General features: G+C 37.6%; 1 protein-coding gene across 1 annotated transcript in view; it reads right to left on the bottom strand.

Moving 5' to 3' along the window:
* Window positions 1-2,506: 2,506 nt before the first annotated feature.
* The window catches only part of LOC135225224 (uncharacterized), a 255,163-nt gene continuing 242,319 nt past the window's right edge, over window positions 2,507-15,350 (bottom strand). Inside the window, exon 12 of the mRNA XM_064264547.1 lies at window positions 2,507-14,231. Within this exon, the coding sequence (XP_064120617.1) occupies window positions 14,112-14,231 (120 nt within the window). The 3' untranslated portion in view covers window positions 2,507-14,111. The remainder of the gene's footprint in view (window positions 14,232-15,350) is intronic.

Here is a 15,350-nt window from a genome sequence, read left to right as displayed (position 1 = left end):
TTTCGGAAGAGTTACCGCGCGGACATAAGGAAAAAGTTTTTTTCATAAATTCACCATAAATCGAAATATTGGGCTAGAGACTTCCAATTTGTTGCAAAATGAAGGTAAATGATTGAATATTACTAGAATATAAGAGTTTTAGCTTACAATTGCGTTTTTCGACCATTTCGGGAGAGTCAAAGTTGACCGAAGGTTGAAATTTTGGCACTTATTGTTATTTATATAAAAATATTTCAAAACTGATAAAAGCTACAACCATGAGTTGTTTGTAGTTGTATTCTACATAAAATTGCGCACATTTTCATATATAATAATCTATGTAACGGCTAATATAAAATGGTGCAAAAATGATGTCAAAGTGACAAAATAATTTCTGAGATGTGTCGCTGATGTTTTTTAGTGCGAGAAGAAAGAAATTCGCACTTGCGCACCTGGGTAACGATTGTAAACAAAACAACGCCTTGATCCATGAGCTCCCAGCATCCCCCAAGGCGCGTGATTCAAAAGTTTTCGCCTGGTAGGCCAATAAGTATTTTTCTGCGAATTTTTAAAAAAACTTATTTATATCGACATACCATACGTCCAATCGGCACCCAACACACAATTTATATCGACGTTTAATGCGTTCAATCGGCGTTAAAGGGTTAATTGAGTCTAAACCAAAACCAAAGTGAAAACCCAGGTACAAACCTGTTGGACTATTGGCAGTTCAAAGCACAGAACTTTGAAATGGCGTATAGTCCCTTTGTATATAAAGCAGAGCAATTTATGTCTTGATGAATAGGTAAAGGCACTGCCCAGTTATCGGGGAGGTTCCATTCTGATGGCTTGATGAGAAACATAAATCACGAATAACCAAAAATAAGCAAATATGTGCCAATAATTGGTTAATGGCGCCTCCTGTTAGGTATGTATCAGTGCCGATACCCAAAAATTAGCGCATTTCAGGCACTAGACATGCCCAAAAAAACGGATTCACCAATAACCAAGACTGCCGATAACCACGGACTGCCTGTACTTGAAAGCATGCATCCTTCAAGTCTATGGAAAGCAAGAAGTCGCCCTCTATGACAGACTCCACTGTTTCCATTCTGAAATACATCCAGATAAACATGTTTATTGGGGAAGGTGTCTGTAAAACCATGGAGACGTGTTTACAACTTCTATGGCACCTTCCTCCTTCATCACCTACAACTCTGCTGATAGGGCCAGAAACTTTGGTGAATCAAAAGGGTAAGGGTGATACAGTACTGGTGTTTGTTGATTGGAGAGGATGACAGTCCTTGAATGAAATCCTACGTCCACCGTGAAGGACTGATATTACCCAGGGCTCCTCCCCCAAATCTGTCACACTGCCAATCGAAAGACAGGCAACTTCCTACTCATGGCAGTGAAAGGGGATTGCCTCCCTCAGCGATCCCCTTCCTTCTTCCCTTTTTCTTCCTTCTTAGCAATGACTGGGGAAGGAGGGTAAAAGGGCTGGGAAGACTCCCCACCTTGTTACAGAAAGAAAACCTTATCTGGGTTGTGTAGTGGCTGGTTTCATTGAAATGACAGATGCCAAAGGCTTAGATAACATTACTGGTGACTTTTCTTCAACTGTGTGTTCAAAGGACACTGCACAGTTGAACAAAGGGTTGTGAGAATTCGTTTTTTGACTTAACCAGACCCCAAACTATGCTTTGGAAACAATAGTGTTGAGCCCAACATCAAATTGTTCCTCAGCACAAGATTATGTCATGAGAAAGCTACAAGAGAAGAGAGAGGTAACCATATCTCTCCTTCTCAGAACCAGATTTGCCCACAGGTTGTAACACAAACATACTCCTTCTTCTTCTTAATAACCAGTTGTCCAAAAATGCATGAAAGATGAAATACAAAGAATGGTTAATGTGCTAAATCTTCTGCTGCTATTCCAAAGAAGATATCTCAGTACCTGGAACATCTGAGTCTGATCAGCAAGAGGGCAAGGCAACTGTGGGGATGAGGCACAACTACGGGAGCCAACACTCATGGTACTTGACTCACATTTTCTCTATGGAAATAATTAATTTTTAGATTGCAGGTTCAGTAACTTTCTCTTCTTCTGAAAATAAGCTATGACATTTTCTTCCAGTTCACTTTTTCCCCACTTATAATCAGTTCCTTAAATTTTAAGTATCATCCTTTTTCCTTCCCTTCTTTTTCTTGTTTTCTTTGGGTTTTGGCTATAAAAGGGCATCTAATTCTGTCATGTTAGCCTTTACACTAAAAATTTAAAATTCAAACTCCTGTTCAAAAATTATGTAAACCTGAGGCAACTGCTTGGAGGTGTAGTAGCAGGGTTTGCAATTCTATCATTACTTCAGCATATGCTCTTTCGTCCCTAAGCAACCCGTGTCTAAAAACAGTTTATTGGTTTGCATTCCACGAAAATTATTCCAGGATAGTCCTGCTCTAACTAGGCTGACATAAGACTATAAGATCACCTGCCTGCATAGAGAAGAGAAATGGTAAAACCAGAAGCCAAAGAAATCACTTTAATAGCTCTTTTTCAAAAGTATCTATGCACAACTAAGAAAACTTAGAACGGCATTTCAGTTCTCTGTGAAAAATGAGTGTTAGGTAATGTTTTGATTGAAATTTTGATCTTAATAACAATACTATTAAGATCAAAATTTCAATCAAAACATTACCCAACACTCATTTTCACAGAGAACTGAAATATTTCTCCAAAACAACTTACGTATACAAATGTCAACATACATAAAATAAAACAAAGTTGGTGGTAAATGAGAAAGATGAATAATGAGCACAAACCTTATTGCTGCCAAAAAAAGTCTTAAGAATCTCTATCCAGAATATGACTAGGCAAAAATAAGATCTGTGTCAAATGAGATAGGTGCTTTCCGTAACAAGTAATGACTTACAATTCACATGTACAAAAAAAGCTTTAATTATTCCATAATGTTCAGTTTATATTTATGTTTTGTCTACATTGTATGTCAACATATAATTTTTGAACTTTGTTACTTATACATAGATAAATATTGAAAAAATCAATTGTCAATATGATAGTACAGTCTCAATACTAGTATATGTAACTGCTTAACAGAATAATTGCATAACAAATACTACCTAAATTAATCTATTTCATTTTAAAACACCATATAAAATGAATCTATTATCTTTATTTGTACATTATAAATATAAATTGTCAAAGTAATTTGTTGTGAAGACTGCCTATAAAACAACAGCAACATCATCAGAAGGAATGACAAACTGCATAATGGTAGATATTCTACAGCATAACATTGAAGTATCAAAGGGGTCTATGACTAAGAGAATTGTGCTCATTCATATTAATTTAAAACGATCCAACAATTAGCACTTGTATAAAGGCAAATGACCAGTTCTCTATTCCTTATATTCTACACCGACTGAAATTTAATTTGATATATTAATTAGAAGCATTTACTATATCTATCAGTCAAAACCAAGCTTAGGATAGGGAATTTGTTAAAATTAATATACATTTCACACAAAAATGGAAAAGCTGAATTATTCTCATTCCAGCTAAAAGAATTATGCATCAACAACCAATTAATAAACAATGACAACAGATAACTATCACTTAGGTAACTTAAAAAACCCAATAGTGAAAGATATGGTAAAAAAATGCAAGCTCACATATATAAAGCATACAAATAACAAGATATTGCTAAAATGTCATAATGATATATGTATGTCAGCTGAAGATTCATCTGCAACTACACAGCAAAGGTTTGTCTGACACTACTCATCACACGTGTCAAGTGCCCCAAACATCTTTATAACTGACTCAATACATTTTTAAGTCTGAACATTCTACGTGCTTATGAATTATGTATATATACTAAAGTCACAATCAACATCCATATAGCACATTTTAAAAGTAATTTGTATTTTTCCTAACATCCAAATGTGAATGCGAGCTGAAATAGCCAGTAATCTACCACAAGGGAGGGGGAAGCCCCCACCCACCTGTCAATCTGCACTACACTTTCCCTTCCAGCCCAGGTACCAGAGTAAGGGGTGGCTGAAGTGGGTTGTAAAATCTTTATAGGATAGGCTAAATATATACTATGAAGCACACCCCAAGACTAGGCAAACTTTAAAGTTTGGGCAATTTAAGAAAACAAACACATCAATGGAAAGAGGAAGATATGCAAATGCACATGGTGTAAGAAAAAAATTAAAAATTTTCAGTATCTTCATGTTTTTTAATATTTCTTTGCACTTTACTGTACAAAAGTACAATTATATGATAAAAACAAATACCAACAGCAATCCTTGGGTATATTTATGAGCAAATACATAAAAAGACATCCTGGAGCTCCAGAGAGGCAGTATATCTCCCCCCCATGAAATCTCATGGCACATTGATGTACCATAAGTCAATGAAGAGATAAGAACATTTTTCCTGCTAATTTAATCCAAACTAAATGGCACACAATATTAATACTCATAAGAGTTAGCCTGGCATTCTCCCAAAACCTGTTGGTTCCTCATATAATCACACCAGTCTTGAAGGTTAATGTAAGTATAGAAAATCAGGTTTATTTGTTAGGAAAAATACAAATTACTTTTAAAATTGGCTGTTTGTTCCTACCCAAACATGTACAAACTTTCATTCTGCACATAGGAGACTTAACCATTAGTAGGAGGAACCTGGGTATTCTCAGAAGTGACTGGTAGGTTTGCCCAACCTGGGGTGTTACCTTCCTAGTTTTTTTAGGAGAAGAGGAATGGATCCTACAATCTAGCATAATGCACAGGGGATGCAGCAATTGCCAGACTTCCACACCTTAAAGTAAAGGGTTTATATGTCATTGCTTAATCAGGCTGTAAGAACCCATACTGAAGTGTCACAGAAAATAAAACTGATAGATATGATCCATGAGTTTACTTCATTATCTGGCCTCCCATTCCCCCTTGCCAAAAAGGAGGGGAACTAGCATTCCTTCATTGCCAATGAAAAGTCTCGTGCCCAGTCAGATAGCTAACCTGCACTCCTGCCTGTCCAGCTTGTATACAGAATGGCACTCTGACTCTGTTTACCAAAGAAGAAGGAAGAAAAAGAGAGAGGGAGGAGAACCAGTCATTCCTACCTTGTCTCATGCCAACTAGACACCTAGACAAGGAGCTACCTATCTCGAACTTACTATCAACCTGATGAGCAGCCACCACTGGTCCAAGAAACCATGTCCAAGGCCAGTGGGCAACATTCTGTAAGTAAAACATTGCATTAAGGCAGTCCTCAGTTATTGGCAATCTGGTTTTATGGTGCTAGCGACGATGCTAACCAAAATTCTGGCATCAATATGCGCCGATCTCAGCGTATCGGTGCTAAAAACTACGGATTGGTGCTGGTGTTGCTGATTTTTGGTTATCATCATTCTGTCAAGAACAGAACTGGCCCTCCTTAACAGGGGACTGCCTGTACTTGGAAAATGCAAGGGAAGGCTGTGATAGCAAGATTACCTTAAATAAAGTAAACATTATAGTCTGGAACTTCCAAGTTATAGCTAAATCTACTGGTACCGGAAAATAAATATAATAGCAAATATATCAGAGAACGATACAGCTGTTTGGAAACTACCAGAAGCTAGTACATGTCCAATGAAAACAGTATTCTTGATGGCACAGAAAAGACAAACTTTATTCCTCACAAGAAGGTTTATTTGACTAATGGGTTTGAAAAATTGCAATACAAACACAGTCAAAAACCAATAAAGGAAAAGGAATATTCCAAGTTTAACCAACCAAAGGTTTAATGGCAAAAGTCCAGCAGTCATGAAAGATGTCTTAACTCGATGGCACCTGGAAGCAAAGTGAAGTGCAGACCTACAGGGGGGCAGGGATTCCCCGTGCCTGTTGGTAGTTTACTACTAACAGGCAGGGATCATCCTGACTGTTGGTAATTTACTACCATGTCAGTAAGTTTGAATGGACATTCCAACTCGCATTCACAAGGTAAATCTCTGTGTACAGAACTTCAGGTTTGTATTTGTATGGGATCAATTACAAATTCTGATCTATTTTTTGGTTTGTACCCTGTGGTTTAAGAGAATCCTGCATTAAAAAATCTACAATGGACCCCCCGTATTCGCGGACTCACACATTCGTGGATTTCTCTCGGGAACATTTCCCCGCATTATTTGCAGAAAATTTGCTTATTCGCGGTATTTTTCTAAGAGAAATATCCACAAATTCCTGGTTTTTTAAAAATCAATTTCATCATAAAATGCACTTTTTGTGATAAAACTATTAAAAAAACTAAGTATGTATCAAAATTTTTAGTGGGTTTTTCTAGAGTTTTAACTAACAAAATAGGCTGTTTTCAGCATTTTTATAGGGGTTCCTACTATTCGCGGGTTATAACTATTCACGTGGGGGTTTGGTACGCATCCCCCGCGAATACGGGGGGGACCACTGTATTTCGCTAGCACCCATGGGGCTCCTTCTTACAGTCAGCATATACCTCTATGCTTCAAATATGGTAGATTCATCTTTCCTATATAAAAAAAAGTTCCCAACATATACTGTATGTGTTCATTGCTTAAAAAATCTTATCAGTTCAAAAGGCCATAACAAAATGACAAAAAGTCAAAGATGAAGTAAAGTTCAGCTCTATTGGAGCTAGGTAGGCTACAACATAAGCAAAAGCCACAGTTCTACAGTTACTTTCTACAGCAGTCCCTGCTTGCCGGCAGCATGGTTAATGCGTTTTGGTTTTACGATTCTTGGCTAACGACATTGTTAACCAGGTTATCGGCACCAGTTAGTGGTTTATCAACATCGGTAAATGGTTTACTGGTGTCGGTAAGTGGTTTAACAGCGCCATTAAGCAGTTTATTGATCCTTATGGCACCATAAACACCATTTATTACCATATTATTGTGATGTACCAGTTAACAACAATTTTCGGTTATCGACACTCGGCCGGGAACGGAACCCCTGCCGTTAACTGGGGACTGCCTATAAATATATAACTATGAACATTTTTATGACAAAAAATTAATTATTTGGATACTTACCTACTGTTAATGTTAGCTTTATCTTCATACAGTTTGGTGCAATCAGCATTTAAAAAAAATGAAAATATATGCTTAGGTAAACTGCTTGAACTGTCTCTGTAGTCATCTGTTTCCCAGCAGATGGTTCTGGAACGTTTACATTCTTGTCATATTTCTTCATGACCACCCACTAAGATGTTTGGAGGTTGGGATAGTTTTCCACTTTAATATTAAGTATCCAAATAATTAATTTTATCATGAAAATTACAATCACTATTTGTAACGAATCTTACCTACTGTTAAAGTTAGCTGACTGCCACATTGAATGAGGATGGTAGGTTAGTGCAGTCACAGAAACTGTGCTCAGCCAAGCAAACTAAAAGCTTTCTTTTTTTAAGGGGAGAAACAGTTTCTCAACATTCCTGCCTGATGTGTGATCCTTACTGGTGAGTACTGTTGCCGGGGTGCAAGGTCCTTGTAGCGAGACTTGTCAGGGAATCCTTACAGGGAAAAAAATATTATCTATTTTGTAGAGTACTGGTGACTCCTGTGCCTGAGTCGAAAGCCCATGACCATCTGTCCAAAACTACAGACAAATACCACTATCATAAAAGAAGGTTTGCTCCTATACACCCAATGTTGTATCTTCGCTCCCAAAATTCGATACATAGTGGGCTTTCTAACAACTAATAATAAGATAGAAAGCAAGGTTACAATTATATTAGATTCAGAAGAAAGTGTCCCCACCACAATGAAAGGACTAAAGGCTAACACCTCATGCTACAATAGCACACTCACAAATAATGAGGGAAAAATTTATAACTCCCCTGAGCTGCAAGACAACCTTCTCTAGAAGCAGGTTTTAAAGGAAATAATGACAGGTTCACAGTACAGAAGCCATTAGAATTATTTCCAAAATTGGTAAAAACTCACAAATCAACTCTGCATAAACTTTAGCCATCCTGGACACAGGAGTACATATTTGGCCTTCTAACACGGATAAATTTCTACCCTCTCCTCTTACAGATTTATGACTGTCCAGGTAAACCCTTAAAGGTTTTAATCAGACATAAGACAGCCATTATTCCATTACTACCTAAGCAGTTAAATTAGGTATTGTCACAAATCTATGAAGGGGATAAAATTCTAAGTCTTTCCCCTACACAATGAAAGAAAAAAGAGAGAGACCGTCACTAGAGATAAGCCAAAGAATAAGATAGCACTTGAAGCTCATTAATTTTAACCTCTAACTAGGTCTAATCTGGATATAAAGGCAACCACTTCTTCATTGTCTAACAAAGCAGTTAAATTAGGCACTGTAACAAAACTGGAAAGGGCTTTCTCCTGTAGTGCATATTTTCTCTATGCAAAGAGAGAAAAGATAATGGTTGCCACTAGAACAAAGCCCCCTTACAAGAAAAGTCTTGAAGCCCACTTATACACTTTACAGCAACAAGGACTAAAAGAAAAGTGTCTTCAAAGTTCTTAAGTGAGGCCTTATCGTAAAACACGATTGGAAGATGAAATTCCCAGCACAATAGATTGAAAACCTCTTTAAACTTTAATTCATGAGCAATATTCTAGTCAGCATGATGCAGAACTGAAAGCAATGTAAAGTGGCATCCTTGATCACTGACAGAAAAGTGCTTTGAGTATCTTAAAGAGAGCTTAAATCAAGATATCTAGTGGAACGGGTGCTGGATATCACTCAGGACAAGCACGTACCAAGATAAAAAACTAACCATTGTTATTGATATACAAGTCTAACATTGGAAGGCCTTCTAGATTTAAGGATTGCTTCCTTGGTCATTCTAAAAATATTCTTAGCTTATAACAAGCAATTGACCATTTCCACACGGTGAGATGAAGTATGTGGAGGTTTGATGGAATCTTCTTGAATAAGACTGTTTGAAATGATCCTTCCTGAACGCAAAAAGATGAGGAACATCTACCACCAATAAAGAAAGTTAGAGGTAACCATTCTTTTTGGGGCCACGAATGCTCTATCAAAATCATCCTTGTGATCTGCAAAGTTCACAACTTGTGAGTATTTCCTCAGAAACAGCCAACAGAGGAAAAACCTAAAGGTTTAAATTCGACCATTTTAGAAGGAAGGCATCCACTGCCCATGACTGAGATCCTGGCATGGAGTGCCCCAGTAACCGGTAGTGTAGTGTTTTGGGCAATCATGAACAGATGGGTGTCTGGGTCTCCCTAAAGGTTCCACAACTTCTGGCAGACCTGTGGCAGAGGATACTATCTGACTGGAGACCTTGCCCTTACTGCTGAGTTGGTTTTCAGTACTAAGGTTTCTTCTAAGGACAAAACAAGGAAATGGAATGATGTTGCTGTACTCTGTCCAAAGGAAAAGGTAGTTTCTTTGCAAGCCTGAACAAAATTCTTGATTTGTGTCTCCTTGTCATCTCAAGTATGTATTCTAAACTACCAAGAGCTGTAGGATGTATATGCTTCCACTTCCTGACATCAAATGTTTCTCAGAATGGCCCCTCAATCTGCCTTAAGGTGAGATTACACTACTTCACAGCGCGCTTCATGTCACCTCTGCCAACATATGCTCGCTCACCTAGGTGACGTAACAGGCTGCACAGCGCGTATTCCCTCTACACTACATGAGTGCTGTGACCGGTGGCATTATTTGCCTGACAGCCACGTACATCTCTATTTTTATATGATGTTAATTTTACATTCCATAAACATGGATAATGATGATAATACTCAATCAAACAGTGGATTTCTTCTCGCTTCCATTCCATGGAGGTTTAGTATAACAGAACTGGATGACAGCTGAAAGATTACTAGTGATTCGTCGTTGGCAGATTGTCTGGGTCAGGCTTCAGCCATCAAGCTTGCCATGATGAGTTAGCGGTGCGGCGTGACATGTGAGTCCTAATGAGCAGTCCAGTAGGTGTAGCTAACAAACTCACCTTTGGAGACATCTGAGGGCAATGTCAAGGTTCTTAAGGTCTACAAGCCAACCCATAAGATAATTCTCCACAGTTGTAAAAAATGATCCTTCTATCTGTTGGAGAAAACTTTCAACAAGAGATAGTTGATCCTCATCCCCAGACACACAACGGACTGGGTTAGAAAAGCAAAGATAGTCAACCTTGAAAATAATGTCCACTCCTACGGCTAGACTTAAAACATAATTCTCATCATAAAAGACAAATTGGTGGGAAATGAACCAGTTGTCCAATTAGGGAGAACTATAGTACTCTGATACCCCATGCAGATGAACCCACACTGCTCAATCTTCCACTCACGAGAGTATACTTTACTTCAACTGAGGGAGTACTGATGAGTGGAAGTACGTGTCCTACATGTCAACTGAACTTATCCTTTGCTCTTCCGAAAGCTGCCAGGAGCCAACTAAATGACTCACTGGAAAAGGAGCAATCTAAATAAATTTGTTGAGACAGGACATGCCCATGGCTTGATGGCCTCATTGCATAACAAATGTCCAAACTACAGTTCTAAACTCTGAACTTTTCTGTGTGACAAGTGTGGAGAGAAGGATATTAGGAAATTGATATGGGTAAAATATATAAAAAAAAAAGTACAAAGTATTTTTTCCTGAGAACCATCACTACCAAAAGTTCTACTGAGAATGGGAGCCAGAACTCTACTGAAGAAGAACTTGAAAGTAAACTGGGAAATTCTACATGGAACTTTGGTGCAAAAAAGGCTGTAAGGGCTAGACCCTAGAGGGAAGACTTAAAAGGTAGTGCTAAGAATTTCTAAACTCCTTATACGAGGCATCTTAGGCGATGGTCTTAATGCCTTAAGACTTAGGGGTTAAGGAGACAATGATGGACCACTGTCAAAAACAGTTACTACAGGTTGAGCAGGGTTACCTATATGATTTTTACAAAACTGTTTCTGTTACTTTACAACTGAATTGTAAAAGGAATAAGACATTCCTCCCATTAGCCTTGGAAGTAGGTCTATCATCTTCAGGACTAATATAACTATGATCATCTTCATATTTATCTGTTACAGACTGATATGTCCACCCCTATCTCCCAAAATTTGGCCATTAGGCCAGTACAGTATGCATTTACTTTTAGGTATGAAAACCTAACCTATGGAATTTAGGCCTAAAACCTAACCTATGGAATTTAGGCCAATGTTACCCTAGCCAAAGGTATAGTAAACATGGGATTCCTTAGCTTAATGTTGATGGTTTACCTATATGCCTTATAACATAGCATACAAAATTGGGGTGATGTAAACAGAGCGGACATCATTATATGTACATACATATATACATATAAATACATATCTACAATTGCAAGCAAAAACATTGCAACATATAAATATTACTCTCACTTTATTAGAGCTGTAGCCCTCAGAACGAAATTGTACCACATTCAAAGGTAGTTTCACCTCATAATTATGCCAAGTTACCTTCCCTATTAGAGAAGTCTTCACTTCCTAGGTCCAAGAACTAGAAACTGCAAGTTAAACAGATTAAGGTGAAAAACGTGTATAAAATACTAACCCAGCTCTAATCACCTTAAAATCTAGAAGGAGCTGCAGTGGCATCTGAGAGCCAGCATACACTAAACAGTTTCCGTTTTTCTTTGTTCATTTATTTCCCAAGGGCTCTACTTTCATGAGGCACCCTACCAAAATCAGAGTTATCTTCTTATTTGCTTTAACAGGAGCTGAGGTAGAGGTAAACTAAACAGCACCAGTACACCAGATTCAGCTTCAGCAAGAAGTGAAAATGCAACAACGCGAGTTATGCATCGCTTAAATACTAAAGGAAAATAAACCAAATCACGGTTGATACCCCTTCAGTCTAAACGGAGGACCACATAATGTCAGCAAAGATGTCATGGAAAGCCAGTAGTAAGTACCGGAGGTGGAGAAGGAAGAAGATTCTTGCATGTCACTTCGTAACCCTTCAACAGGTGGAACTGCCTGCACAAGTGAAGAAGGCAAAGGGTTCCTGCATGATGTCGCCAAGTAACCTCGATGACAGTGGTGTCATCTGCAAGGATAGGGAAAAGGTCTCTTGCATGATGTTATCATGTAACAGTGAATACTGAGAAGTGGGAGCTGTTCTATCACCAGCTAACTCACTCCGGATAAGTAAGTTGTTCGGCGGCTCAGATTCTAACCTAAACTGGAAAAATGGTTGAGAGGGAGATGTCAAAGGGCACAGAACCTTGGTCTTGAGACATGCCTTGGTTTCCTGTAAGTGAAGACAACCAACTGATGCAGGGCAGTCCAGAGGGCAAGCTACAAACAGATGTCAAGCTCTGACACTTTCTCTCTCACAGGGGGGAAACCGAAAGAGGTGAAAAACTGGGGGCAGTGATAATCTTGGCCCTACCAATTTGATTGAAATCCTAACTAAAGAAAGAATATACAATGTCATTTATTATTATTTTTCTCCTGAACCATATAGGGAGCAAAAGAGGGCAGAGCAGAATGAGAAAAAGGAATTAACCTAGGCTATCAGATAAGTTAGAGGAGGAGGATAAGCAACACCGGGTAGGATAGGATAAGATAGGATAAAAGATTAGTCTAACCAAATTATCAGTCTATCATCTTCCAATAAGTGCTAAACAAAATTGACATACTCTCATCAGATCACTTAAAATCTACATATCAAGAATACCACACTCGTGCCTGAGCAGCTAGTCTAACATAGGCTGTGAGGTCATCTTGCGAAACCTAAACATTCAATTTTCACAAACTCTTCCCTATACAAGCTTAATGCTTTCACCTCTGCTTGTTGTAGATGACATAAAGCAAAAACTGAAACAAGCACAATACTATACAGGAGAAAATTAGCCAGAAATCATCATAATATTATGAACACTGATCAGACCATCTGTACAACAGGACGGCATGGAGAAATATGACAAATATATAAATATTCCAGTACCATCTAGTGGGAAACAGATGACTACAGAGACGTCTGAGCAGGTTAGCCAAGTGTATTTTGATTTATGAAAATGTCAATTGCACCAAACGGTACTAAAATACAGTTGTCCCCCATATTCACAAGGGAAGGGTACCACATCCACCAGCAAATACTGAAAACCCCCCTCTATAAATGCTTGTACCTGCCTATTTTAATATAGTTCAAACACCAAATAGCCTCTCTAAAATGCTTATAATGGCCTATTTAAATAGTTCAAACACCGAATATACCTTAAACTATCGTCCTAAAACATCTAGTCATGAAAATATGGAAATACATTACTAACTGTTCTATAAAAAAATCTGTGAATAGAAGAACTTTCCGTGATAATGTGGATATATTTTCCACAGAAAAATCTGTGAATGCTTAACCATGGAGAAGCAGGGGCAACTGTGAACCTAACTTTAAGATTAGGTAAGATTCATTCCAAATAATAAATAATATTTCAGAATACTAACTGCAACAACTCTTCTTTTACTTTACAGATGTAAATTTAAAAACTATTCAAGAGATTTGGATAAATCTGATGATATTATAAGAAAAAGTGACATCACTACATATTCTAATTCCCTTGTGTAAAAGATTTGATTGATCATGAAGTATTAGTGGCTCACAAAAAGAGAAAAAGTAGCATAAGCACATTTGTGCAAAAACAAATGAAACAATATGGGATGAAGATAAAAGTGACAAGAAAATAATTACGAATGAAAAATTTCTTTGATTTTTTTTTTATGCATAGAGCTCTGAGCCAAATGAACAACTAAGCAGCCCATGCTGCTTGCCTTTTGTAAATTACAAAAACCCCCCATGTAGAAGCACTTAAAATATTGTATCATTACAACACTCGTCTATCATTAGAGTACAGTACATAAATGTACTGGATTGAAAGGTAAACATTATCAATTTAACATCAAATATTACTGCAGTTATTTCAGTTATTCTAAGTAACATTAGTCTAAAACAACTACTGTATTCTACAGCTGAAGCAAGCCATTGTTATACTGTACTGTACTATAATATTGCATATAGTATATCATAATCTCATTTGAATAAAAAAATAAATGATGTATGCTAGAAATGAGATGATTACCAATTACATGCCATCAATAACAACATCAAAAGCTTAACTGTCGGGCTCTTTTCTCAATAGCAGTTTCCTTGTAACCTTTGTATAAGGCATCATCAAGCTCATTTTCTGGGACCTTTTTCACCACACGCAAGGCTTCTTTAATTGCCTGCAAGTAAAAGAAAAAGTTAGGCAATTTCAACACACAGAACAATCTTTTAGAATTAAGTGTTAACATATCTAGCAATATGTATATATATCTGACCTGAAAAAAATTTTATGTGATTTTTACATGCTGCTGCTGCTTATGAATCACCAAAAACATCATCAACTTTTAGTGGCATATATATAGCCTTTGGCTAAAAAGATTAACTTTTTCATACATAACCATTATTAATAAATGTCAAATTTCAGATCCCAAAATCCCTCTAAACACTTCAGTTCATTTGTACAGTTCCTATACAGAGTGGGGCAGAGAAGACAACCAATTTTGAAAATTTCACAAAATCATTAACTTTAGTTTCAAACAAATTTAAATTTGGAAAACAATATCCTTCATGTGGTGTTCGTTTTCATTGATGCATTTCTGAAGGCATTCTTGGAAGTTGGCCTCCACTCTCTCCAGCATTGCTCTGTCAATTTGGGTAACTTCCACGTGAATAGCTTCTTTCAAATCCTTCAGTGTATGGGGCTTATGCTCATACACACATGCCTTAAAGTATCCCCCCAAGAAATAATCACAAATGGACAAATCAGGGGACCGAGAGGGCCAAGGAGTGTCTGCAAACCTGGAAATGAGGTGGTCAACACAGAGAGGGCAAAGCACGTCCATTGACTGCCTCATATCCAGGTTTGCTGACACTCCTTGGCCCTCTCGGTTCCCTGATTTATCCATTTGTAATTATTTCTTGTGGAGATACCTCAACGCATGTGTGTACGAGCATACAGTCTGTACACTGGAGGATTTGAAAGAAGCTATTCACATGGAAGTTGCCCAAATTGACAGAGCTATGCTGGAGAGAGTAGAGGCTAACTTCCAAGAATGCCTTCAGAAATGCATCAATGAAAAACGGACGCCACATGAAAGATATTGTCTTCCAAATTTAAATTTGTCAAATGCTAATTCAATGTGAACACAGTGATGTCAATAAAATTTGTTTGAAACTAAAGTTAATGATTTTGTGAAATTTTACAAAATTGGTCGTTTCTCTAACCCCACCTGTATCAACATCTATTAGCTGGTAGAGTCTATGTTACAGAGAATATCATCATGAAAAATAAGAGGATA

Source organism: Macrobrachium nipponense, chromosome 13 (assembly GCF_015104395.2).
Source record: "Macrobrachium nipponense isolate FS-2020 chromosome 13, ASM1510439v2, whole genome shotgun sequence".
NCBI classification, from domain to species: domain Eukaryota; kingdom Metazoa; phylum Arthropoda; class Malacostraca; order Decapoda; family Palaemonidae; genus Macrobrachium; species Macrobrachium nipponense.
Note: the sequence above shows the minus strand (reverse complement) of the source record. Positions and strands in the feature narration are given on the sequence as shown.